The 27,048-nt window shown below is 40.0% G+C and overlaps 1 protein-coding gene across 1 annotated transcript; it reads left to right on the top strand.

The window, feature by feature from the left end:
* On the top strand, positions 1–26,999 carry abcc6a (ATP-binding cassette, sub-family C (CFTR/MRP), member 6a). Its single transcript, XM_056266839.1, has 31 exons — positions 1–259; positions 1,075–1,251; positions 1,697–1,822; positions 5,287–5,424; positions 7,172–7,291; positions 8,465–8,526; positions 8,638–8,769; positions 9,224–9,430; positions 10,276–10,453; positions 11,937–12,098; positions 12,260–12,352; positions 13,422–13,625; positions 13,920–14,066; positions 14,201–14,288; positions 15,268–15,337; positions 15,450–15,576; positions 16,714–16,890; positions 17,008–17,175; positions 17,275–17,467; positions 17,750–17,828; positions 18,261–18,369; positions 18,473–18,680; positions 21,554–21,864; positions 22,052–22,251; positions 23,010–23,136; positions 23,437–23,538; positions 23,661–23,807; positions 24,111–24,269; positions 24,390–24,556; positions 24,732–24,926; positions 26,207–26,999. Exons 1-31 carry the CDS (start codon positions 218–220, stop codon positions 26,313–26,315), a joined length of 4,524 nt encoding a protein of 1,507 aa, XP_056122814.1. The 5' UTR covers positions 1–217; the 3' UTR covers positions 26,316–26,999.
* Positions 27,000–27,048: the final 49 nt, after the last annotated feature.

Below are 27,048 nucleotides of genomic sequence, written 5' to 3' on the forward strand. Positions count from 1 at the left end.
ATATAACCACCCACCTAAGCAGCTGTTAGACTGGTGGTAAAAAGCAGACACTTCCAGACACTCTCAGAAACAAGGAGTGACAAACGTGAATAAGGGAGTGTGTGAGATCCCAGGACGGAGGGAGAGTTTGACTCGGGCACAGCACAGAGTGACAGAACAGTCTAAAGAACCAGGATACACAGCAGGGATAGGTACCTCCTCAGGACCAGACGAGTGAATGGATACCTTTTGCAGTCTAAGTGGACTTGACCCACTATGGGTGAGCAAACCTCTAATATCAGACCTTAAATCTTGAATATTACTCAAGAATATAAATATACATGTATCATTGAATTTAATATAAATATATCATTGATTTATATTTTGTTTATGTCACATATATACCTGCAAAGAGTTGTTCTTTTTTATGTATGATATTTATATTGAAAGTTTTCTGGAAACATTGTATGTTGCCAAGAACCAGAAAACCAGAATATATCTGTTTTTTGTATGACTTTTCGATTATTTGGTTATAATTATTTATTAAATGTGTTGAATTAAGTTCAAAAGATGTTGCATTGTGGTCAATCTTTAGAATGTGATTTATTTTACATGGCATTAAATATTTTAAACAAGCTAGCAAATAAATGTACAATTTAATACACTTATTTCACAAACTTCAGTTGTCAGAATATCTGGCAGATATGTTCCTTCAGTTACATTGATTTAGTCCAATCTCAAGTCTTTAATAATTAATTCAATCTCAGCTGTCTCTAACCCATTAATATAAAGTGACAAGATAAAGTCAGTGATGAGCTTGGTAAGCATGATTACATGATAACCATGATAAGCAATAAAAAATAAGAAAAATTGACCAACATGGTAAACAAAGCACAAGATGTTCTAATTTTAGATGTTCTGGAACATTCATATCATATCTGGTTTCTCTGTGGAGAGGGTTTGGATCATGACAATATCTGGTTTTCTGTGGAGAGGGTTTAGATCAAGACAATATTGATCCACTGAAAGAATGAAGACTGTCAATTACCGTATAACTTGTTGAAAAGTTAAGGACACCCTGTTCTTTATCTCCAGGACTGGAACCAGACATGGTACACGCATAACCCTGAACTGAGCAATTGCTTCCAGAACACAGTCCTGGTGTGGGCTCCATGCATCTACCTGTGGGTCCTCTCTCCATTCTACTGCCTTCATCTCTACTGCCACGGCCGAGGTCGGCTGCCCCTCTCTTCACTCTGCAATGCCAAGCTGGTGAGGCAGACCGCTAAGACCTGTTAATGTTATACAAGCCTGTCCGGGTCTCAAAAGTACCAGCTTTGTGGTCTATAAAATTCAAACCAGAATGTTAAAACAAAGTGAACGTGGTGGTCTGGGTAGACTGAGGGGTCGAGTTCACGCTTTAGTGGCCGAGGAAGACAGTAAAAGAGAGAGTGGTGTGTGTAACCTCAGTTTGTGGTGTGAGTGCGGTTAGCACTCTAGTGAGCTGTGATGTCACTTTTCACTCTTCCGCTCTAAAACTCTTTTGTTTGAAATACAGTTGTTTCTCCGTTTGTTCAGAGCCACACAGATTCCAATCCAGTCTTATCATAATGTAAATCGCACCTCTTCTCTGCAGTCATTGACCACCGGAGATTCTGGGAGAGTGACTCAAGTTCTCACTCTGATATGAATTGTATTCCTCTTTGCTCTTTTACAGTTGTTGGGGTTTTTCTTGGCATCCTTTGGCTTTGTGGAATTCTTCTACATCCTGTTGGAACGAAGACAGGAAATCCAGCAACACCTTGTCTTCTTGCTCAGTCCTATCATACGCAGTCTGACCGTGGTAATGTAACCTCTAAGTTCCAAATTGTATGAGAAAAACGTAGCAGTACAGGCAGAAATCAGCGTCAATTTTTTTATAAAACGGTTTATTAAAGAAAAAGTCGGCCCAAATCGGTTGTTTTAATCAAATCAACAATTCAGGGTTTTGTTACTGAGCTTGCTACGTTTAATCTTAGAGTTTTATCTTAAGATGGTAAAGATTGGTGCCCAGGCTTGAGGTGTGGTCTCATTTACCATTGTTCAGCAAATTTTCAATGGTGAAATCCAGTCATTTCAATAGGAATCCAGGAATTCCTATCAGGATTGATACGATTCCAGAGGATCAGGAATTAGCCCAAAAGATTTCAACTTGCAGACTTGTGCAAAAGAAAGCTGCTTGGTTTGAAAGTGACTTTTGTGTGAGCTGTGCTTCATACATCACAACACCAATATTTTTATTTAGACCAAAATATATTTCCATTTTGGTCTGGACTGGTTAACATAATAGCAGCGTTTTGGTGTATCAGGTTGCAGCATAACGTAAATTATATGCTAATGTAAAGTTTTAGCTTGTGAAGCCAGTTGGCTTTGTTTTTCTTTTAAAGTTGGTTGACCAAAGAGGTCTTGCTGGTGAAGCTAGTTAAGAAATAAGAAGAGAATGTATGTACGTCTGACATTAGACAATCTGTCAAACATCTCAACAAATTAAAGAGGTAGATCTGCTCACTGTTGTAGAATTTCCATTTATTCAACAGTGTTTCGATTCAAAGGATCTTCATCAAGTGGAACTGTGGGAATTTTGCAGCAGTGTGTGGATCTTTAGTTTGGTTTGTGATAAGCTAGTTAAGAACATCAGCATCCCATTTTAGGAACCAGTAGCCAAAACATAAGTATATGTCTTAAAGATGGATGCATCAGCCCACATATGGAAATATATATTAAAGATTTAAGTTTTATTCATTCCACACCTACATTCATTTCACAACACACCTGCTTATGTTTGTAAAATAGCTCCTAACACAGCAGGATCTGTTTTCATCTAATAGACTGTGACATTCTGAGGTAAACTAGGTTAGGGGCACACCTACACATGGCCTAATGAACACAATCTCATCATCGCTTTCTGGGCTCCAGACCAGACTCATGACCCATCTGTGGTCTCTTCAGACACCTAAGTCAACATTGGCTAGTGTCAAAGTAAAAACACTTAAAGAGTTAAACAGTGTGATCGTGTCCTTAAACGGCCCCTTCCTTAACAGATTGTGATCTTAATTGGTCAAAAAGTGAAATAAAGCAGCGTCATAACTTGGGCAGGGGCTGGAGTGTAGGTAGAAATGCTCAATAACAATTTTAGAGATTTATTATGAAGGTGCATAAATATTGCTTTCTGAAAATGTTGCTTCGTTCCTTTCCTCAACCTCCTTTACCACCTATGGGTTTTCTTGGATAATATTTGGGCTCATGTAATGAACAGTTTAGAAAGCAAAAACCACCACAATTCTATTGAACCTAGAGGGGGAATTTACTAAAGGTGATGATACACAGGGCAACTTTTTGAGCAATGTTGCTGGGCAATCTTGCTGAGCGATTGTTGCTTGGGCACTTTCCCATTGAAAATGGGCAATACATTTCTACCTGGATAACTTCGGTCGGTCGTGGGCCCTGTGTCTCATCTGGTTGCCCGTTGACGGCAACATTGCTCAAAAAGTTGCCCTGTGTATCATCACCATAAGAGCACCCCACCAATTGCAATTTATTTACAACACTCTCTGGATTGTTGTAGCACCTGATTCATTAAAGGAACACCATAAACTTTCACAAATCTTTGCCAAACGCAACTGGCACTACGCAATTCTCCATCTTCAGGTTAGTTATGAGTGCTAGTTCGAGGAAGATACATCAGACTTTGCTGGGACTGTATGCCATCAGTCCACCAGATTCAGAGACCTGAAATGTCTCCTTACAATACTTTTCTTCATTATTTAATCGTTATTTTTGCTTTAACAAATTTTATATAGACCTGTAACCATGGGCTGTAACCACTACACATTCCTGAAATATTCAGATTAGTGATCCATCAATATTGGTTTTTAATGGTACAATCTTACATTTTTAAATCTGGTCCCCCTCAATATTGAATTTTTGGTTAATATCGTTGTCTGGAGTCTGCTGTAATGCTTGGCAACTTTTTCTACCAATCATAAGCTGCTGCCAGTTTCACTGTGTGCTCTCATTTAAGCTGCAGGAAGCAGATCTGCCTCTGTCTTCTATCGCTCTTAACTCTCCAGTATAATTGCTAGCTTTGGCTTCCTCCCACTGTCCAGAGGACTTATTCTCATGAGACGTGAAGTCAACATCAACAATGCAGATGTTACATGTGGTTTACATGTTCTGTTTCCAGGTAGCACAACAAACCTCCGCAGGCGTCTTTCATTAGGACATGATTAAGGGTTCCTTTTAAAGGTTTCACCTCATTTCTCTGAGGTTATATGGCTTTGGTTTGGTTTCGAGGAGGCGTCTTTGGATCCAGTCCTGATCTGTCTGTACCGCACCAGGAGGCTGCTTTTGATGTAATCAAAGGATGTTTTGCGCTACCTAGGAGATACTGCAACAAATTAACATCACATCAAGCTTGGGATCGGCAAGAGCCACTGGTTGACACAGTCTGGTTTTGAGACATGCAGAATGTCACATTTTTGGATGAAGAAAAGACACAGTCATTAAGAAAGATGTGGGTTCAACAGAGGCCACACTTTACATAGGCTATGTTGTTTTATTAGAGGAGACAGCTGTGGTGGTAGACAGGAAAAATTCCAATATAACTTCAACAAAACAACTGAAACAAAAACAAAGCAAATTTAATGATGGATTAGTCTTCAGGTCATCAAGAAAGCATAGTACAATTTTAAAAGTAAGGTTTCCCTAACAGATTTCATCTTCTATTTTCTCTGAATTTTTTTTTAACTTGGTTGGGTGTTGTTTTGACATGATAAAAGTTATTTGCTTACTGATCTTCCTTCTCTCTAAAGGTCATGGCCTTGATAGTAGTAATTTAAATATATTAAATGTAATTAAATCTATTTAAAGTCCTTCACAATGAGTTAGCGTAACAGTGAAATGTGTAATTTCAAAAAGGATGAAGTAATGAAGTTTCCCTGAACACTTTCCCCGTTTTCCTATGGTCGGCCAAACAGACAGTCCTGTCCCCAAACTCACACCATTGGCCATTTAAAGAGAACCACAGTGTTTACACTTTCTAGAGCTGTATCCTACGAATGGCTTAGGCTGGGATAGGAGAAAGTATTTTAAAAAGATGTAAGAAAAATGACATACTTTGTCTTTAAAGTAAACTTGCATCATTCAGTAGCAAAAGGAGGGCTATCTGTAATTAGGCTCCTTTTTGAAGTTATTTGTTATTACTGGTTTTGTATGGACTGTAATTTTAGCAGATGAGAACAATGTCATTGACAGGTGTGTGTTTGACAGGTGTTAGCCGTGTGCGTGATTCATTGGGAGAGAGTGCGGGGATGCCGTTCCTCTGCCTTCCTGTTCTTCTTCTGGCTGTTGGGCGTGGTTTGTTCCCTTATTCCACTTCATGCAAAGGTCCAGCTGGCTGCAGAGCAGGTGAGAAAAATGACAACTGACAGAGAATTTCAGTTTCACGGTACATTCACAACACCTTGGACTAAGCCTACACATACAGCCACATATGGGCGTATTAACATATGGATGAAACACAGATGCACGTATGCAAACATGCATACATGGTCACAGATACATATCCACACATGCACAAGCAAATACATTGCAGCACACTCACACAAACACACGGCAGCTCAGCATTCCAGCAGTTTCTACTTTTGGAACTTGTTGATTCTCCCCATGTTTGGAATTGGTTTGTCACATTCATATCATGAGTTCAGGTGAAGTCCAAGTACAGGTGTTAGTTTGTAACATATGTCAGAAAGTGTTTAAATCTGACTCATGCTCCTAATGAACCTTACAATATGCGGAAGTACAGTATGAGTGTTTTTCTTTTTTCAATAAGACAAAATTCCAAATGTTTTCGGAAAATTAATTAGTCAGTGTAAATTAGGTGAACAACTCACTTGGGTTAAGCTAATTATTTTGTCAAGCTAAATAAATAAATTCAGCCGAAGGTTTTTTCTTTTTTTGCATTCGCTATCTTTAAAAATGTCTTAAGTGCTTGTGTTTTTAATCAATTTCATTTGCCACACACAATAACACAAGAAAACAACCTAGCACGAAAGCAGGTTTAACATTTTAGAAACTAGACTAGACAGTTCTGACCCATATCGTGCAAAATGGGTCGAAACATAAAGACAGATAAGCATATTTCTCCCTGGCATGCTAACTTTATCCTTGGATAAGAGTGGGATGGCATTTTGACTGACCTACATTTTGACCACCGAAACCACTCTGGCCTTGTTTTTTATTTTGTGGTGTAGTAAAGAATAACGCCTCTATAAGGGACTTCATGGCCAAACGGTTGTTTACTACAGATTTGTCTCAACATGGCCTGTGCTCCAATAGTGTAGCCAAGACGCTATATCCAGGGCACCAGAAAGATAAACTTAGTATCTACAATAGATTTAGAAATGCATGAGCAGCATATGAACAGCACATGTGTTAAGTTTGTAAATATAGCTAACTGTTGGCTCCTCACCAGCAAATAGTGGCCGGAGGTTTGAACAGCAGCAATCTATGAGTTTCCAGATTGTAGCGTGACTCGAGGCCTTTTATGGCTCTTTTCATACGTAATTCATTTATATAAAGCAGGCCATTAAAGAGTTTGGTTTTCACCATGATTTCCCTTAACTGTTCAAAATAAGCTTTACTATGTTGTTAATGCTCGTGCACACCCATGTCTTCTGACATTAGGCGAATTAAGAAGGAACACTGCACTGCATGATTTCCTATACAATAAACAGCAGATCATATTTTTTGCATTAATCCTTAGTTTGGGACATGACATCACTCAGTAAACAACATGTCTCCTGCTTTCTCCACCAACTAGCTCTTCTACGCCTAGTCAGGGAGGCCTCGCGTGACATTTTCATTGACCATATTGTCCTCAGAAAACAACCACGTCAAGGTTCATTAAGAGATGTTATCTTGGATTGGAAATTCAACAACAAGTTGTGTTCCAGAGAGTTCCATAGGAACAGAATGTTCAGCATGTAAACAGCATGTTGGGAAGTCTGCGGATCAGGACTGGAATAACATCACAGTAGCATTATGGGAAATCCCTGGTTGTGGTGCTCATTTAAATGGGAAAGTCTGCCTGTGCTCTCTCTCTCTTTCTTTAATCTGGATGTGATCCGCTGTTTCTGTTGTCTCTGCTTTTTAGGGTCTCTCTCCGGATATTGTGCGGTATTTGGCCTTTTTCTCTTACTTCACCCTGCAATTGGCGCAGCTCTTCCTCAGCTGTTTTGCAGACCGAGCACCCTCAGGCAAAGCCGTCCTCAAGGTACGAACGGAGCAAACTCTTCATCAACTAAAATAATCCATCACAAACAATCCTGTGGTGTTTACTTCTGTCTTTAAGTAATATAGAACCCACCACCCCCCCACACACACACATTTTGAAGTGAATTATGGTAATGGCTGTAGCATATCCAACTACTGTCTCCCGCAAGAATGTTGCACTTAGATATTAGCTGAACTCATGATTGGATAAAAGAGCTTGACTCATCTACATGGACACTCTGTGGTCCTCCTTCCCGGATAATGATATATCCTTTTTTAAACTAAATTCTTGACTCATTCTGCCCACTGTTTGGTTGTTATGTATGCAAATTACACACATAGCACCGAGCAGAGCAACATAGAACATAATCTCCTAACATCTTGTGAGATAGTGGTCCATCTCACTGTTCTCCTCCGGAGAAAAACAAGGAAACAAGCTCAGAGAGGAATTAGAGTGTTTGTGATGAGGTTGTAGCCACAGATGTCGTGCCACACCCCTTGATCCCCTCCTGGCTCAGTCACTTCCTGTGTAGGGTTATTCACTGACTCCTGAAGAGTGAGACCTCCGGTGAGGAGGCGGGGGAGAGTGCGTGTTTGGTTGGTTGGCTGTATGGGCAAAGGGGCAGCACTGAGGTCAGCAGTGGGTGGAAGTGTGTTACTGTGGCACATAAGGCATACACACACACACACAGATAGAGGTCTACCACTCTTACTCACAGATGCTTTCACAGTGTTTCTCTATTTACTCTCAGTTCACTGTTGCCAAATATGATTTCTAGCCACTGCGTTCTCCATCCAAGAAAGCAAAACTGTGAAACTCTTCTTTCTAAAACTGATTGCCTCGCACCTGGATATTTATGTGTATAATGTTAGAACTGTTTTGACAAGCCTTGTTATAATTGATAATTTAATCTGTATCTATATCATATTTTAATTAACACGTTTGGCTTGGCCCAAACCTGTTAATTAAAATATGATTAGTAAAAATAGTAATTAGTAAATTGGGCCGACATAACATCCAATAACTTATAGCCAAATGATCATGGGAACCAATGGTATTTCTAGTTGGCCTACTGTAAAACCTTTTACTTTTATTCATTTAAACATATCCATATGCTGTACTTTTTGGCCATGTAGTGTATTTGTAATCAAATTGTTCTTGTCGTTTTCTCAGAATGCATGTCCTGTTCAAGATGCATCGTTCTTGTCAAAGATCCTCTTCTGGTGGTTTAGCGGGTATGGAATTAAATGATTTAAACACCATTACTAATTTGTGAAAATACTCTTTTAAATACTTCTTGGTCCAGTGAAAGAAATGCATTCAGTTTGTGTCGTGTGTGCTTCCAGGTTGGTTTTTAAAGGATACCGTTCTCCTCTGCAAGCAGAAGATCTGTGGAGTCTGAGGGAAGAAGATACATCAGAAAGGATTATATCCGACCTGGAAGAAGAATGGACAGCGGAGCGTACCAAATTACAGCAGTGAGTTCCATTAAAAACATCAGACATGTTTTTGTCACACACAAAATTTTGAGGCACGTGTACATTTAAGTTGTTTATGTTGCTGTGGATCCTCATGCTGCTTTGATCAGTGCGATCACATTTCCATTTCCATCAAAAAGACAGACCTAAAATAAGACAAAAAAGAGCCCTGCTGCATACACAGTCGAGACAGGAGGATTGTATCAATTGGTTTGCTTGTTAACACTGTTCTGCTTTGAACATACAGTGTTTTCAAGACCTCTGAAATCCTCTTTTAAGGCCTCACATGCGTTTTACAATTTGTGGAAACTTGCATTGTGCCGCAGGATGTTTTAATGTCATTCTGTTTTCAATTAGAACTTACAAAGAGGGATTAAACGAGCTTAACAACTGCATTTAAGCTTCAGCACCAATTCCTTATGCACGTGTCCGTTTGCCTCTTCTCCATCCACAGGCAGGAGAACCACCTAAGCACCAGTGTTGCCTTGGGATCTCGACTACCAGACCAGGCCCAACTCCTCAGGAAGATTCAAAAAGAGCAGAGTTCGGGATTCTGTCTGTTACGGACACTTGCGCGTAGCTTCGGACCCTACTTCCTAACCGGGACGCTGTGCCTCATGGTCCATGATGCCTTCATGTTTTCAGTTCCACAGGTTCTAAGGTGAGACAGGTTCCACAGGTTCTTGGCCTCATCCTTAGTTTAAGTTCTCAAAATTTGGGCTTTTCCCGGTAAGTTAGGCTTTGAGTTGTGTTTATGAAAAGTTCTGACTGTTCCTTAAAATAAACACAGATGGCCCCTCTGTGCTTTTAAAGACAGCTCGCTAGGTTATCAAAATATTTTTAGAAGAGACATCTTACGGTTCACAATATCTTGGGATGAAAACAGGAAGTGGCAGTGTGCGGCAGGTGCTTGAGTCAGAGACGCCATACCAGCCAGACAGAGATCATGCTGTTTATGCCCACAGAGAAGCAATTATGGCTTCAAGTCTGAAAGCTTGAGAGCGAGAGATGACCACAGCACTCCGTCCGCCCTAGACGTGTTAGCTTCGGGGAGGGTAGAGGAACACTGTCGGGGTTGTGGTTACTACAGGAAAGCTGCCAGTTAAATGGGAGGTTCAGTCAGCTACCAGCAAACTGTAGCAAGTAGATATATTGTACTGGGATCTTGTGTCAAAAAAGGTGGACTTTAGTGGGAACTATGGAAACATTCAAGGTCTTCTACCCTCAGAGTAACCAACATGGATTTTGTAGCATTTGGTTAGCATTCAGAAAAACATTTTTCCAGTTGAACATGCTACATCTTGTTAATCTCAACAAATCTACCATTCTTCATTTTCAAAGAAAGCTGTGGCTTTACTCGCTACTGTAAACCTTGAGCCAAACCACAATGGTTGGATGTGGTCTGTTATAGAGGAATCTAGCCAAATGCTTAGTTACATCAAAAATCGGCACATTTCTTTGTACTATATAGTGCCTTTATTGACCCCTTTTTCTCTTTTTTTAAAGTCTGTTGTTAGGCTTTATGAAGGATGAGGATGCTCCGCTGTGGAAGGGCTATTTCTATGCCTCTCTTGTGTTCCTCCTGTCCTGCCTGCAGTCTGTCTTCAACCACCAGTACACATACACCTGCTTTACTGTGGGCATGAGGGTTAAAACAGCTGTCATGGGTCTGGTCTACAGAAAGGTAGGCCATTTTACCAGCACAAAAACCTTGTTAGAACATATGGTTCAATGATATTTGGTAATGGGAGTATTTGCAGAAAGTTTCAAGAGCAGTACAGATATATATATATATATATATATATTTAGTGTAATATTATATACACTATATGGAAAAGTATTGGGACACACCTCTTAATTTTTTAATTCCATTGTTTCAATCAGACCCATTGCCACATGTGTATAAAATCAAGCACCTAGGCATGCTATTATTGGAAAGTGGAAGGATTTAGGAACAACAACAACTCAGCCCCAAACTGGAATACCACGTAAAGTCACAGAGTGGGGTCATCGAGTGCTGAGGGACATGGTGCGTAAAAGTCACCAACGCTCTGCTGATTCCATAGCTAAAGAGTTCCAAACTTCCACTGGCATTAATATCAGCACAAAAACAGTGCGGTGGGAAAAATGGGTTTCCATGGCCGAGCAGCTGCATGCAAGCCTCACATCACCAAGTATAATGTTAAGCGTCGGTGGAGTGGTGTAAAGAGGACTCAAGAGCAGAGGAAACGTGTTCTGTGGAGTGATGATTCATGCTTCTCTGATGGGCGAGTCTGGGTTTGGCGAATGCCAGGAGAACGTTACCTGCCTGACTCCATTGTGCCACTGTAAAGTTTGGTGGAGGAGGGATAATGGTATGGGGCTTTTTTTAAGTGGTGGGAAATCTTAATCTTCTCCAGCATACCAAGACATTTTGGACAATGCTGCTTCATGTTTGTGGGAACAGTTTGAGGAGGGCCCTTTTCTACTCCAACATGACTGTGCCAAAGTGCACAAGGCAAGGCCCATAAAGACATGGTTGAATGAGTTTGGTGTGGAAGAACTTGACTGGCCCGCACAGAGCCCTGACCTCAACCCCATGAACACCTTTGGGATGTTTGCAAGCCAGGCCTTCTCGTCCAACATAAATGCCTGACCTCACAAAAGCTCTACTGGATGAATGGGCAAAACTCAGAAACACTCCAAAATCTTGTGGAAAGCCTTCTCAGAAGAGTGTAAACTGTTATAGCTGCAAAGGGGGGGACCAACTCCATATTAATGTCTGCATTTAGAATGCGATGTCCCTGATAGTGTAATAGTCAGGTGTCCCAATACTTTTGTACATTTAGTGTTTGTATATATTATACATTTTTAATAATATAATAATTATTAACCAACATTTTATGGACCATGTAATTTCCCTGGATGCGCTAACGTACCCAGAAGTCTTCCAAATGGAGCCAAAGTAATGCTTAAGTTATCTGTTTTTACTGGACTAATGGATTTCCTGATAGAACAATATTGTGTTAATTTTCTTTTAATTCATTTTATTAATAAATTCCCGTAATTCCAATTCAGTTTTCTGTAGTGTGTGACCAATTCAGTTCAAATAATGAAAAGGGATTCAATGAAATGTTTTTAATCAATCTGTCTCTCTGCTTTTGTCGCTGCATCTCGTTTATCCCCAGTCTCTTGTCGTGAATAGCGCAGCACGCAGAACATGCACAGTGGGGGAGATAGTCAATCTGGTCTCTGCCGACACCCAGAAGCTGATGGATTTTGTGGTGTATTTCAATGCAGTGTGGCTGGCACCCATTGAGGTCACACTCTGTCTCTTCTTTCTTTGGCAGGTGAGGGCACACATATTTGTGTATTTTCATTCCACTCCAGTAAACTATTTCCATTCTAGTAATATAAGTAAATTCTGAATTGCATTCTTAACATTTGGAGATATTGGTTGAATAGTTGTTTAGCTTCCTAAGAGAAATAAATAAGACATGTCTTATTTCAGCTTTTAGGACCATCTGCTCTAGCGGGCATCGCCACTGTGATCTTCATCTTCCCTTTGAATGGATTCATTGCAAGGAAGAGAAGCAAACTCCAGGTACTGTAATGTTGTAACTCAGGATTCATGTGATGTCACTCACCTGCTATTTGAGGCCCAGACTCCCTAAAAAATCTAAATGGGCTCGATATTTACACATTTAAGAGGTTACTGTACAATAAAAACATACTGCAAGTTTCATACCTCAAAGCTAACTAACCAGTTTAAAATATGAATTTTTGTTTAACATGCCCCTTAACATGAGTATGTAACAACTCATTTTGTCCATCAATCACAAGAACGATACTGCTGTGTGGGTAAGATGTCGAGTAAGACCGTCTGACGTTGTAATCTCCAGAAACATAATATAAAGATCTGAAAATGCATTTTGTGACCCCAAAACCCTTAAAGTTCAAAGAGGAATGGCTAATTCTGAATGGGATTCTCATTAAAGGAGATCAAAATGAGTTAAGATCCTCATTTATCTCACCCAATAAGATGCTTTCTGAGACAGACTGTTGACTGTTGAGGAGTGCTATGAATGAATGAGTGAGTGCTAAAGTAAGTCAGCGTGAAGGGTCCACAGCTGGTTTAGATAGTGAAGTGTGCGGGTTGGATTCAAGCTTCTCTTGCTCCTTTGAAGTTCCCCATGCTTCCTCCAAAGCAAAGCAACCACAATGCTTGCAAATGGCAATAAAAGTTTAAATTTTATTTTTCAGAAAACAGACATTTGGCATGCCACTGGCTGAGTCAATCTCTCAGCTCATAGCTATTGTGTTCTAGAATGTCTTAACATGCGGTTTGAAATGTATTGCCTTCTTCAATGTTAATCATTCTGACGCGAAACCATTCTGCTGAAAAGACCAGTTTAAACCAGCGCAAATTGGTTTGATGCTGGTCCGACTGGTGGACCATCCTGTTCATCAGCTAAACACTCCTTTTTATGAATGTCCTTCTGGTTCAGTCAAGAATCCTTGTAGGAACAAGGCTGGTAACCAGAGCTTTTTGTAAGCAGGGCAGCCAGACATCAAGTACAGAAAAAGCCCAAACCCTCTCTGTTATTTAGTGGTGTCGTGCCAAAGCTTGTGGTGTTTTGATGACAGTTGGCTGTTTTCTGTTCATTCCGCAGGAGATACAAATGAAGTACATGGATGGACGGGTCAAGTTAATGAACGAGATTCTGAATGGTATCAAGATCTTGAAGTTCTACGCCTGGGAAAAGGCATTTCTGGAGCAGGTCCTGGGATACAGAGAGAAGGAGCTTAAAACTCTGAAGAAATCACAGATCTTATACTCTGTGTCTATTGCCTCATTTAACTGCTCGTCCTTTCTGGTAAGAAAAGACAGATTCTTAACAAATGTATCAGGGCTGTAACCATTTGTTGTGGTACTCGAGTCCGGACTTAAGTCCAAATACAAGACCATATTTTCTCCAGACTAGCTCCAGCTCTTGAATCTGAATAAAGGCCAAGTCCAAATGATCTGAAAAATATGGTCTTGGACTGGAGGGTATACTTTTGTGAAGGGCCTAAATCAAAATTGACATTATAGTAATGACTAATTACCTAAACGACAGGATGTGATATTACAGTTTTGACTGTGATTTGTTGTTTCCATTCTTTGCCAGATTGCTTTTGCCATGTTTGGTGTCTATGTGCTCATTGATGATAAGAATGTTCTGGATGCTCAAAAAATCTTTGTATCAATGGCTCTCATCAACATACTGAAAACACCCCTAAGCCAGCTTCCTTTTGCCATGAGCACAACCATGCAGGTGAGAATTATATGAACTCCAGCACCATTATATTCTGCCCTGATTATTTAATGGTGCTGTTATGTGTTGTTATTTCTTTATTTCAGGATTCTACTGATCTTGAATTAAATGTACAACTTATCCTTGTGTTGCAGGCTCTCGTCTCTCTCAAGCGTCTGGGGAAATTTCTCTGTCAAGACGAAATCAAACCGGAAAATGTAGCAAGAGAATCCTATAAATCAGGTGAGAGACCACTTGTTGACAAACATTATTGTGCAATAGATTTGTTAGGCTAAAAACAGACCGAATGTTGTATGTACCCTGTGAGACTTTCCCTTTGCTCTTCACTTCCGTCTGTCAGTAAAAATATGAGCAAGAGCGAGATTAACAACAGTTTGATAATAGCCTCTAAATTTCACAGTTAGGTGATACTGATGTCTCACTTCCTCTCCCTGGCGCAAACAATTAGAGATCTCTATTCAATTCAGATCACTGGATTGCCTACATTTGAATGCAGTGTTAGCCTACTACATAACATTTTATTTTATTTTATTAAAAAAATACATTGTTTATTTATTTTTATTTGTCATCAATCTAAACCGCTTGTTCTATGTCTCGGGCAATATGCTTGTTTTGTTTTATATTAGATTACCATAGACCTTGCACAAAACATCAGTACATAAAAAAAAACAATTAGCATTGTGACAAGATGAACACTGCAACAATATTAACTTTATTACTGATTAATTATTAACTTAAATACTAATTATTTACTCTGCAATCCAAATTACATTTATATGGACTTGTTAGTAACTTTTATATTGCTATTTTTTATTATTTTATTTTTTACAATGCATCATGTTTTCCTGTATTTAAAGTTATCATTTATACATCCATATACGTTAGTTTATCCAAACTTGATGGGGGTGGGGGGCGGGCAGCATTCATCAAATCTGTTCAAGATAGCCTTTGAAAGTTGTTATTGTGAAGATGAAGCTAATTAGACTGTGTAATTAAAGTGAGTCTATAATTTCACAAGCTGCAGAAGAAATCTAGTTTCCCAGAAGCAATCTCTGTAATTTGATCTGCACTTTCCTCCAGAACAATTTGTGTTTGCGACATAGATGTGTGCAGATAGTCTGCCTGAATAGATTGCATGTTAGGGTAGGTGATTAAGGCATTATTTACTTTTGCTCTTTCATTGTTGCTCTATACTTGTCAGATGTGGATGGTGTAGTGTTTGACAATGGAACCTTCAGCTGGTCTAAGGATGGACCCCCATGTCTAAAAAGGTATCATTATCCTGAAAGTTTCCACAAGGCACCTGAATACACAATCAGGCAATAAGTGTCCAAGTTTCAGCAACTTACCCCTCACTTACACTGTGTGTGTGTGTGTGGGCAGGATCAGCGTTAAAGTTCCCTGTGGCTCGCTGGTTGCTGTTGTCGGCCATGTTGGCAGTGGGAAATCCTCGCTGCTTTCAGCCATTCTTGGGGAGACTGAAAAAAGAAGCGGGGCCGTCTCAGTCAAGGTACTTGCACTAATCAACCATAACTCTCATTGTATATATTTTATGAAATCAAATTTTTGAATGGCATGTTATGATTATAGAGTAGGTGACCATAATATGAGCCCTGTCTTTCAAAGTAGAATACTATATTGCAATTATAAAATAGATATGAAAATCTTATTTAAGCCAGTTTAAATCTAAAATAAACACACATTTTTAGCATTTAAAGATTTAAGGCCTGTTCACACCGGGACGAATTTCGCGCGCGATATTCGCCGACGTTTAACGCCTCGTGACTAAACAAAGGGCGCCAATGTGAGTGTGCACACCGACACGAAAAACGGCACGCGTAAAAGCGTCATTTTTTAAAAAACGCCTCGGGTTCGTTTTTTTAGTTTGACGCGCCGTGTCAAAAACTATCCGACCAATGAGATTGGCGCTTTTGCTCACGTGTCTGGAGCTTCTGAAGTTACAGTAAAACACAACTTGGGGGCGCTCAAACACAAAGCGTTTTTTGCCGAGCACACATACGTAACGGCGAAGAAGATATACGCCAAGTAGCGTCTACACTGCCGGTGTTGTGCCGAATTTCGACCCCCGCCAAATTATTACCCCCCTAGCATTGGTAGGTTTAGGATTGGTTGTGGGGGAGGGGGTAGGATTAGGGGCGGGGTTGGTATTAGGCAATCAGGTACTGACTTCAACAAGGGTGGTAATCATTTGGCAGGGGGTCGAAATTAGGCACAACAGCGGGAAGAAATAAGACGAGGAAGATGCAAGGCAAGATGAATGTAGAGCTGCCGGTCTCGTTGGTGTCGGAACATAAAGAACTATATGACAAACGCGACAGCGACTACAAAAATCTTGATAAAAGAGAATGTTATGGAGTGGTATTGCAGAGCAAATGGGCGCCATCTAATGTCAGGGAATGAATTTGGGTGTGAACACAAAAAACGCGTTGAAAAACGCTGCCGAATAACGCGCGCCGATATTCGTCCCGGTGTGTACGAGCCTTTAGGTTTTAAAAAATGAACAGTATTAGGTAAAGAATAATTATTTAATATTCTGCATTATTTCAAGGCCATTAATCAAACTGCAAAATATTTCATCCTTACAGTTGATTGTCTGTTCAGCATTTCTTCGCTTCTGTTTATATAGGGCTCCATTGCCTACGTCCCCCAGCAAGCTTGGATCCAAAATGCCAGTCTGCAGGACAACATTCTGTTTGGATGGGAAAAAAAGAAAAGCTGGTACCAGCGAGTGCTGGAAGCCTGTGCCCTGCTGCCAGATCTGGATAATCTGCCAGCAGGAGACGCCACTGAGATCGGAGAGAAGGTGAGACATTGTTTCAATAGGATCAATAAGCATCCACGACGAGACCAATCACCATTGAGCATGCATCTCTATAGAATGTATATTATGTCTTGAAATAAATCTAAAACTTCCTTCCAGGGTTTGAATTTGTCTGGAGGACAGAAACAGAGGGTGAGCTTGGCACGTGCTGTTCACAGGAAAGCTGATGTGTATCTGCTTGATGACCCCCTGTCTGCTGTGGATGCACATGTTGGTCAGCACATCTTCAACAAAGTCATTGGGCCCAAAGGCATTCTGAGAGACAAGGTGACTTTCACTGGAACGTTTACCTTACACATGGGGTACGGGGTTATTTTCTTGCTCCTCAGCATTTTCAACCTCTAACATTCAACATTTTCAATAAAGACACGGGTTTTGGTGACCCACGGAATGAGCTTCCTGCCTCAGGCGGATTTGATCCTGGTTCTGGTGGACGGGGAGATCAGTGAGAGAGGCTCCTATCAAGAACTTCTGAACCGAAATGGTGCTTTTGCTGATTTCATCCACACCTTCGCAAGCTCTGAAAGGAAAGAGTGCTTTTCGGAGGCCTTCCAGAGAGGTAATATGTTATGGATGCTGGTGTCCCCACCATGCTTTGAACTAGTTTAACCAGGGGTTCAAGCTTCACAAGTTGGTTTTTCTAAAGTTCCCCTGCTTAAACTAGCGCTGTACTATAAGCTAGACTGATACCTGTTCATCATAAACCAACCAGGACCAGTATGAAAATTCATAGTGGTCTAAGATGACAGGGATCTGTCAAATCCAATTGTTGTGAAAAAAACCAACTCATTATAGATTGAGTATTATTGATCATTTTTATGTTGAACTCATCCACTTGCAGGCTCCAGAAAATCTGTAAGATTGAGTGTTACTGAATACATGCGATTTTCCAGGGATCTGTCCCAAGAGCAGCTCATCGGGTATGGGATTTTAAATATGCTAATTCAATGCAAATAAATATGACACACAGAAAACTGAAACAAATACTGAAATTAACACTGTTTCCATTGGCTTATGTATTTCTGCTCAAAGTCATAACTGGAACTAACAAAGGTTTATGATTCTTGTACATTTTGTTTATCAAGATAATGTTTATGATCTTTGAAGCATACATACAATCGGTAGAAGTAAAAACAGAAGTAAAGCTGGGCTATAAACAAATTATACCTTTGAAAAAACCCATAGAATTCAGGATGTTGGAACCGGAAGTGCTAAAATGCTAACTCATTTCCAAATTTTAGCATCATATCTGCAGCTCACTTTAGCTCTTGTTACGGTCAGCTGTATCAGTTATTCACTAAATATGAGAAACATAACGTTTGTTGATTGATTGAAACTCAAATCTCTTTCAGTGGTGACAGAAACAGCATTACAATTGAGCCACTACCTGAATCTGACGAGAACCACATCCCAGACGACATGGGGAAACTGACTACGGTTGATAAAGCACGGATAGGCAGAGTAAGATCACTTATGTTAAAACCTTCTTCTTTTGAAACATGACATTTATTTTTTATTAACCACATGAGTTTGGCTTATCTCTATTTTCTCTCTGTCCCTATAGGTCAAACTTGAGATGTACATTGAATACTTTCGCACCATTGGTTTGCCTTTAATAGTTTCCATCGTATTCCTGTACGCCTTCCAACAAGCAGCGTCTCTGTCTAATAATTACTGGTTAAGCTTGTGGGCGGATCAGCCTGTGATCAACGGCACTCAATTAAACACAGATCTGAAACTTGGAGTCTATGGCGCTCTTGGCGTTGCACAAGGTTAGTAGCAGACATGGGGACTTGTGACTTGGTGACTTGGACTCGAGTCGACTCGAGTCGCTATTTTTATGACTTGTGACTTGACTTGACATAAAATGAAATACTTGAGACTTGACTCGGACTTGGAAGTTAAAGACTCGGGACTTGACTTGACTTGAGACACGATGACTTGAATGACTTGAGTGTTAATCACATCATGTTTTCAGTTTGAATATAAAATATATATAAAAAAATGTTTTAAAGTTGATCACGACACTATCATCAGTCATACCTCGTACCTTACGCACACCACGCCCACTTAGATCAGATATCACATCAAAATGTCAGCCGGAGGGGTACCGAGGGTCATTGCTTTCGGCTTCAAGAATTATTCACACGATGGCAAAAGACGAACAGCGCTTTGCAAGACATAGGCTACAACATTAACATTGCGGACAGCCAGACGACAACCTCCAATTTCGTCCGTCATTTGAAGAGCCATTCTGCCCAGTAAGTGCTTGTCAATTTGTTAATGTTAGTTGGTAGTTAGCTAATGTAATAGCTAAAGTAGCCATTAACCCTTTCACAAGTAAGTTTAAACTATTCTAACTGATCCCCCAGCGTGAGTTTTTCTAGGCGACCGTTATTTAGAACCTGTCACTCACTTTAATGTTTCATGGTGACGCGTCATTGCTTGTCAAGTGACACAGCGCAACCACAACACAGCGCTGAATGAATGATCTGCTTTTATGTCATTTTTCCTGTTTTATTCAAAATGTTCACAAATGTATTAGCTATAACATGCAACACTGATATTCCGATTGTCAAATATGTGTAAGTGGATGTGTTTTGTTGTTTAAACACCTTTATAATGATCGCGTTAGTTGAGCTGTATGTGCGAATGGGCGGTGCCATGTTAACGTTAGTTTACAACACGTCAATTTCTCAACTTCTCACGAAATACATGAAAGTAAGTGACCGGTGAACTGGGAGAAGAATAGGGTAAAATGTAAAGCTACTTACACAATGTGTATCTGATATGAATAAAACGTGCGTCTTATTATAATGGAAATGATTATTATTGACGCTTCCATAGACATCATCAGTGTATATTTTACAAACTACAAATATATTTTTTGCTAGTAGTTATGTGTATTTAAATGTCTGAAACCTAAAATAAAAATGATGTGGTTGAAAACACTGAACAGTTGTGATATATGACAGCACTGAGAGCGTATGTCTCTGGCTCAGCGCCAGCCAACGCGTTTGAATTCATTGATAAATAACTTACACGAAGCAGAATAGTGGGTCATATGTCTAATGCTTTTTGAAAACTTAAAAGGGGCATATAATGCCATTTTTGTACAAGCTAATATGATTCTTTGGGGTCTAAATTAAAAGTTTGTAATATACTTTAATTAAAAATTCTCATTAGTATTGTAAGAAAACACTTATTTTACTTGGTCAAAAACAGCTCTGTTTTCAGCACGCCGTTTCAGTGCATATGACTTTAAATGATAATTTGCTCACCCCGCCCCTCTGTTCTGTGCGTACACCGTTTGTAACACAATAACACAATAACCATAACGCGTTGTTCAGTATAAACGTGGAATTATGAATTATATTGAGAACGTCATACATAGAAAACATGCCGTAATGTACCCTGAGTGTAAACCTTAGACGCATTCATTGTGAAGTGTGCAGCTAGCGATTTGCAAAGATATAAATATTAATATAAAGTTGAATAAAACGTTACACTCACTTCAGTTCTTCTGGAGATTCAGCAGGAACACGAATATCTGGTACCGATCTTTTTTCATGAGCAGCTACTTAGCAAATCCAGCTTTATACTCACCCTCGTTTATAAAGCAGTCTGGTGTGTGAAATGATTCGGGCAAACATGAGAGCATTGACGTTGCTCGTGGGGAATATTCCCTTCGAAAACAAACTCAGCCACTGCGTCTTCAGCGGTTTGGATTTAGGAACATTAAAATGACTGTGTTCGTTATTACACCCAAGAACAGAACACCACAATCGCTTAGACGCCATTCTGCTCATAGACAGTGCTCCAGCATATCAACAATGACCGCGCCGGTCCGCGCAGACTATGATTGACAGCTCGGGCGGGTCTGTGTTGAAACGCGGCTGTCATTCAACAATCGTGGGAGGGGCGTCCGACCGTGTGACGTCACAGGCTCGAACGGCTCGATTTGAGGCAGGGGAAAACATATAAGGAGATTAAAACAAAACCACTGGATGGATTTTTATCATTATATGATGGTTGTGTACAGGCACTGCCAACACACATTTCAGTACAATCAACTTGTAAAAGTGCATGTACCATTATATGACCCCTTTAAGGCTTTCTTCTTCATAAAAGAAGTCGGACATCACATTTTTGTATACATTTTTATTTCTTTAAATTAGTAAGCTACAGGACACCATCTTTCAAAACATGACCTGCGTGAAAGAAAAAAGTGAATGAATGCGTCATTGTTCCCAAATGCACTTCCGAATGCGCCTCTGTTCATTTCAAACCAAACTGACGCCCATAGATCAAACTCTGCAGGTAAAATTACAATAATAAGGTGACTTGACTTGGACTTGACTTGACCTACTACAAGACTTGACTTGACTTGACTTGACATAGCCTGTGACTTGACTTGACTTGACTTGCCCAGGAAAAAAATACTTGGGACTTACTTGAGACTTGAAGGTTAAGACTTGAGACTTACTTGAGACTTGCACATGTGTGACTTGGTCCCATCTCTGGTTAGTAGAGTCTTGAGGCCTTAACAGGCTGTGTGTAAATCGGTTTGCTCTTAGTGTTTTACCCCAGCTTCAGTTAAGATTCAAGTAAACTAAACAAACTTTCATCATTTCCTGTGTTTTAGGAATTGCCATATTTGGTACCACGGTTGCCATCTCATTAGGGTGCATCATTGCCTCCCGTCATCTTCACTTGGAACTTCTGAACAACGTGCTTCACTCCCCGATGTCGTTCTTTGAGTCCACTCCCAGCGGCAACCTCCTCAATCGTTTTGCTAAAGAGATAGATGCCATAGACAATATGGTCCCAGATGGGCTAAAGATGATGCTAAGTTACTTCTTCAAACTCTTGGAAGTCTGTATCATTGTGTTGATGGCCACTCCTTTCGCTGCCGTTATCATCCTCCCTATGGCACTCCTCTATGGTTTCATACAGGTACGTCTGAATCTGAATTTATGGGGTTAAGGAAAAAAGGCTCATTTGCAAACCTCAAATGCTAGTTTCTTGAAGCCATCTGCTAAAACACCAACAATACCTGAGTCTAACAGGAATGTTGGAAATCATCTAAAGTCCTACTTGGGTTTTGACTGTAATCTTTCTCTCACTCTTTTCACCCTTGAAGAGTTTCTACGTGGCCACTTCCTGCCAGCTGCGGCGGTTGGAGTCAGTGAGTCGCTCTCCCATCTACACGCACTTAAACGAGACTGTGCAGGGTGCCAGTGTTATCCGGGCGTTCAATGAGCAGTCGCGCTTCATCATGGGTGCCAATCACAAGGTGGATCTTAACCAAACTGCTTACTTCCCCCGATTCATAGCAACAAGGTGAGGGACTCCTTAACATTCAGTTTTACAATCACAATAACATGTACACTCAGAATCAAATATCACAATCTGGACAAGAATTCACACGGGAAGTAGCCTGGTTAAAACCAGACCATTCTCAGTTGTAACTGAGTTATGGTCTGGCAAAGCGTCATAGACAAATCATTTCCAGAGGGGCGTCACCAACGGACGTCGCGGATAGACCTAAAACCAATCAGAGCGATGAAGGAGATGACGTATGCAGAGCGGCGGAAAAACATCTCCGAGTGTTGTTCTTTGCTCGGTTTTTAACAAAAAGGAAACGTTCAAATCGCTTAAAACAGACGCGATAGCTGATTCGAACGAGTGATGTTCGACGGCGGCATCCATCTTTGTAATGTAGGCTACAAAATCTGCTTCAAAATCCCAGCGCTGTCGTCATCGTGTAAAGCCCGCCCCAACGTTTCTGATTGGTGCCTCGATTTCGCCGGATTGGAAATGAGTTTGAATGAGCTCTTTGCCAGACTAACTTTCAGAGCAAATCTAAATTTGCCGGAAGTTGTCTGGGTTTTCCCAGGCTACACGGGAAGCTTTCTTGCATTCAACAACAGCCAGATGTGGGGCGCAACGAAATGAGGCAACAACATATAAAATGGCACTGATGTAATGCAAGAGCAATCCTGTATAACCGCCCCCTATGGTGGGCATCCTATGATATATTTTGATTGATTGACATTGTACTGATATATAACCTCATTCCGGGATGCCATTTTGTTCAGGTGGCTGGGTGTGAATTTGGAGTTTCTGGGTAATGGCATTGTCCTCGCTGCTTCTATTCTCTCTGTGATGGCAAAAGGAACCCTGAGCCCTGGGATGGTCGGTCTGGCCGTGTCTCATTCCCTTCAGGTGTGAATCATTTCAAATGTCTCTATGCAGAATCCGGCACAAATATTATGAGGGCTACTGGAGATATTGCATGTGGAAACTTGCTCTTGCAATGTTCACCCTCAAACCTCAAATTGCTTTTAACGCTTGCACAAGCGTTAAAAGGTTTTTTTATTTTATTTGTGGTCAGCCGTTTTCAAATTAAAATGCGGAGAATAAAATCCAGCCATTATTTGTTGTTGTTCTGTGTTACATAAAGATCATAAATCAGGTCCTCTTTAGTGATTCTATTGTTTTAAAATGCTTTTTACTGTCTCTCAGGTGACAGGTTTCCTGAGCTGGATTGTAAGGTCATGGACAGATGTAGAGAACAACATTGTGTCAGTTGAGAGAGTGAAAGAGTATGCAGACACACCAAAAGAGGTGAGTGTGGCTATACAGCCTAGTTAATAGATATAAACATAAATCATATTTCTTTCTTTGTTGGTCAGTAATAGCAATCATTTTTTGTCATAGCTCTTTACCATCTATATAATCATTTACAGGCAGCTTGGAGCATAGAAGGAAGTTCTTTGCCACCAACTTGGCCTCAAACAGGGACCATAGAGTTTCAAGATTATGGCCTTCAATACCGTAAAGGCCTTGAGCTGGCCCTGAAGGGCATCTCCGTTCACATCCAGGAGCGGGAGAAGGTCCATACATATTCTACCTCAGCATTTACTATAAAATATTATTGCTATATCTTTTTGATTTAGGCTATACCTTGCCTCATTCTGAACAAGGCTAGATTCTTGTACACCTTGAGGAAATAGTCCACCCAAAATATAACCATTTTAAGGTTCTAACTAGGATGGTAAAAGTTGAAAGTATATTTCTGTAATTAAACTTGACAAACATTTGGTGGGATTGTGGTAATACAAAGTGTTCCTGATGATACCTTGTTATATTGAAAAAAATCCCACAGTCTCACTCTTTGTTTCCTTTTATCCTTTCAGATTGGTATTGTGGGAAGAACTGGTGCAGGAAAATCATCTTTGGCTCTTGGAATTTTCCGGATCTTGGAAGCAGCAAGAGGAAAGATCTACATCGATGGAATCGATATTGCAGAGATCGGGCTTCACGATCTGAGATCCCGCATCACCATCATTCCACAAGTGTGTATAACTAAGACATTCCACCTAATGGAACCAAAATAACTATAATTGTAATATTTTGTTGTATTTCAAATTATTATGAACTCACAAATCTGTTTTGCAATTTAAATATCTTTCCAGGACCCAGTGCTGTTCTCTGGATCTCTCCGTATGAACCTGGACCCCTTCGATGCCTATTCTGATGAGGAGGTGTGGAATGCCCTGGAACTGGCGCACCTTAAACACTTTGTGTCTGAACTTCCAGATAAACTCAATCATGAGTGTTCAGAAGGAGGGGAAAACCTCAGGTATGTGCATCCAATAGTGCTATTCTTTCACCATTTTAAATGAATGAAAAAAAAGCCAGTATATTTGAGACAATGGGAATGTTGTTTTTGGTTTGAAATTTCTTTATACCATGATAACCAATGGCTTGCAAAAGAGACTTTCGATTAACAATGGCGAATGTTTCTCTTCCTGCAGTCTTGGTCAGAGGCAGCTGGTATGTCTAGCTAGAGCTCTTCTTCGAAAGACAAAGATTCTGGTGCTGGACGAGGCTACAGCTGCATTGGACCTGGAGACAGACACCCTGATCCAGTATACTATCCGCAGCCAGTTTGAGGATTGTGCCGTTCTTACCATAGCACACCGCCTCAATACCATTATGGATTACACAAAGTATGTCGTGATACAAAATCATTAAACAGTGGTTCCTAAACTTTTCAGACCACACAGCTGCATCTCAATCTTCAGTCTATCAGGAAATAGCTTAAAAGCTGCTGTGTAATGTTCGATATTAAAATACTTTCTCACATCCCGTTTTAATATACAACTGTAACTGAGGCCCTGCAGATTTTGCATCGGGTTCAGTTGGTCACGTGAATTTGCCGAGTTGACCAACAGAATGATGCTTGGTTGTGGTGTGCAAGTAACTTTTGTGTGAGCTGTGCTTCATACATTGCTGTGCAATTGTCAATAGACTGAATGGGCCTTAATGACCATAATATTTTGCTAATGTAACCGCACCTTAAAGGGGTAGTTCACCCCAATATTCTGTCATTAATTACTCACCCTCATGTCGTTCCAAACCCGTAAGACTTTCGTTCATCTTCGTGAACACAAATGAAGATCTTTTTGATGAAATCTGAGAGATTTTTGTCCCTCCATTGGCAGCTACACAACTGACACTTTGACACTTCAAAAAGTACATAAAGAGATTGTAAAACTAATCCATATGAATTGAACTGTTTAGTCCCAATTTTCTGAAGAGACTTGATCGCTTTATATGATTAACAGATTTAATTTAGGCTTTTAAACATTCATCAATTCACACATCAGTTGTGGTAAACAGAAGCTCAAGGATGTTCGCTTGACCTGCAAGAACCAATGAGGTTCATTCTCTTGTTACTCAGCATGTTTATCAAAAAAAGATAAATTTTACGTGTCTTTATGAACTTTTTGAAGTGTCAAAGTGTCAGTTGCGTAGCTGTCTATGGAGGGACAGAAAGCTCTCAGATTGCATCAAAAAGAGCTTAATTTGTGTTCCGAAGATGAACGAAAGTCTTAAGGGTTTGGAACGACTTGATAGTGAGTAATCAATGACAGAATATTCATGTTTGGGTGAACTCTTTAATGGGAGACGTGTTAGTTTTGGTAATTTTGCATTTCAGTTAGGTGCCATACTCGGCTTAGAAATGACATACTACAAATAAAAATAGGCACGGACTAAATAATAAAAAGGTGAATTAGCTGCTTACCTTCAATGTGAATTGGATGCATCACTTTTCACACACTAATTATTATTTATTATTTTCATTTTACTCAATTGTAATGCACACAATAGCTTGTGTAATTTAGGCTATATAAATATAGCCGGTCTTCACAAATGTTTATTATTGCTCAGATATCTGTAATATGATGTTTTATCAATACTAATACTGCCGTTTTTGTTTTCTCAGGGTTATTGTTATGGATAAAGGACATATCGTGGAGATGGATTCTCCAAATAACCTTATTGCAAAGAGAGGCCAGTTTTACTACATGTGCCGAGAAGCTGGGCTCTTATAAGACATCCACTGTCTTCTCGCGCCCTCTTGTGGTGAAAGCAGAGAACCTGCACTCTGTTTCCCAGTTCTCAGTGCAGAACAGAGAGACATCCCAACAACACAACTGGTTCTTTAAGAGGGAAAAAGACCAGACACTTGAATTACACTTTTCTCCACAAATGAAAATGGTTTCCTTGTTAAATCTGAACTGAAGCTAAGACGCGTTTACTCAGGTTTACTGCCATCTCCATGAGCATAGTAATTCCATGAAAATCTTAAGAGGAATGAGGGAAAAGCCTTTGCATTCCGCCAGAAGATAAATATTGGTGCTTAGTGTTCAGTGGAAATGTGTAGCTGATGGAAACCTGTAAATATTGCACATAATTAAACAGACACATAACAATTAGGAAAGAAATGATGTCAGTTCTGTCTATGCCATAGTCATACCATGGTGAAAGAACATGAATGTGAATAGCTAATTTGCTAAAGTTGTTTTACAGTTAATTTTGGTTTTATAACAAATCAATGAAGACAATTCTATAAGCTCTAGTGGTTTCATAGTTCTCTTCATAGACAGTTATGTGAAGAACCGTGTAAGAGGACAAATATGTTTACAAACATATTGCCACATACACTTGACCTGAAATTCCCTGGAAAATTCCAGACTCGCTTTCAGACACTAATTAAAGCTTTTAAGAGCGGATTTAGGGAGAAAACAGTAGTCACCCAAATAGGATGTTGTGTTTTTTTTGTTT

Source organism: Rhinichthys klamathensis, unplaced genomic scaffold (assembly GCF_029890125.1).
Source record: "Rhinichthys klamathensis goyatoka isolate OS25496 unplaced genomic scaffold, OSU_Roscu_1.1 h1tg000254l_1, whole genome shotgun sequence".
Lineage (NCBI taxonomy): Eukaryota > Metazoa > Chordata > Actinopteri > Cypriniformes > Leuciscidae > Rhinichthys > Rhinichthys klamathensis.

Excerpts from the sequence above, each read along its gene's own strand:
- abcc6a (XM_056266839.1), top strand. The coding sequence starts at position 218 with ATGGATACCTTTTGCAGTCTAAGTGGACTTGACCCACTATGG. Across the intron at positions 14,067-14,200 it reads CCATGAGCACAACCATGCAG|GCTCTCGTCTCTCTCAAGCG; the intron begins GTGAGAATTATA and ends CTTGTGTTGCAG. Across the intron at positions 23,808-24,110 it reads ACATCCAGGAGCGGGAGAAG|ATTGGTATTGTGGGAAGAAC; the intron begins GTCCATACATAT and ends TTATCCTTTCAG.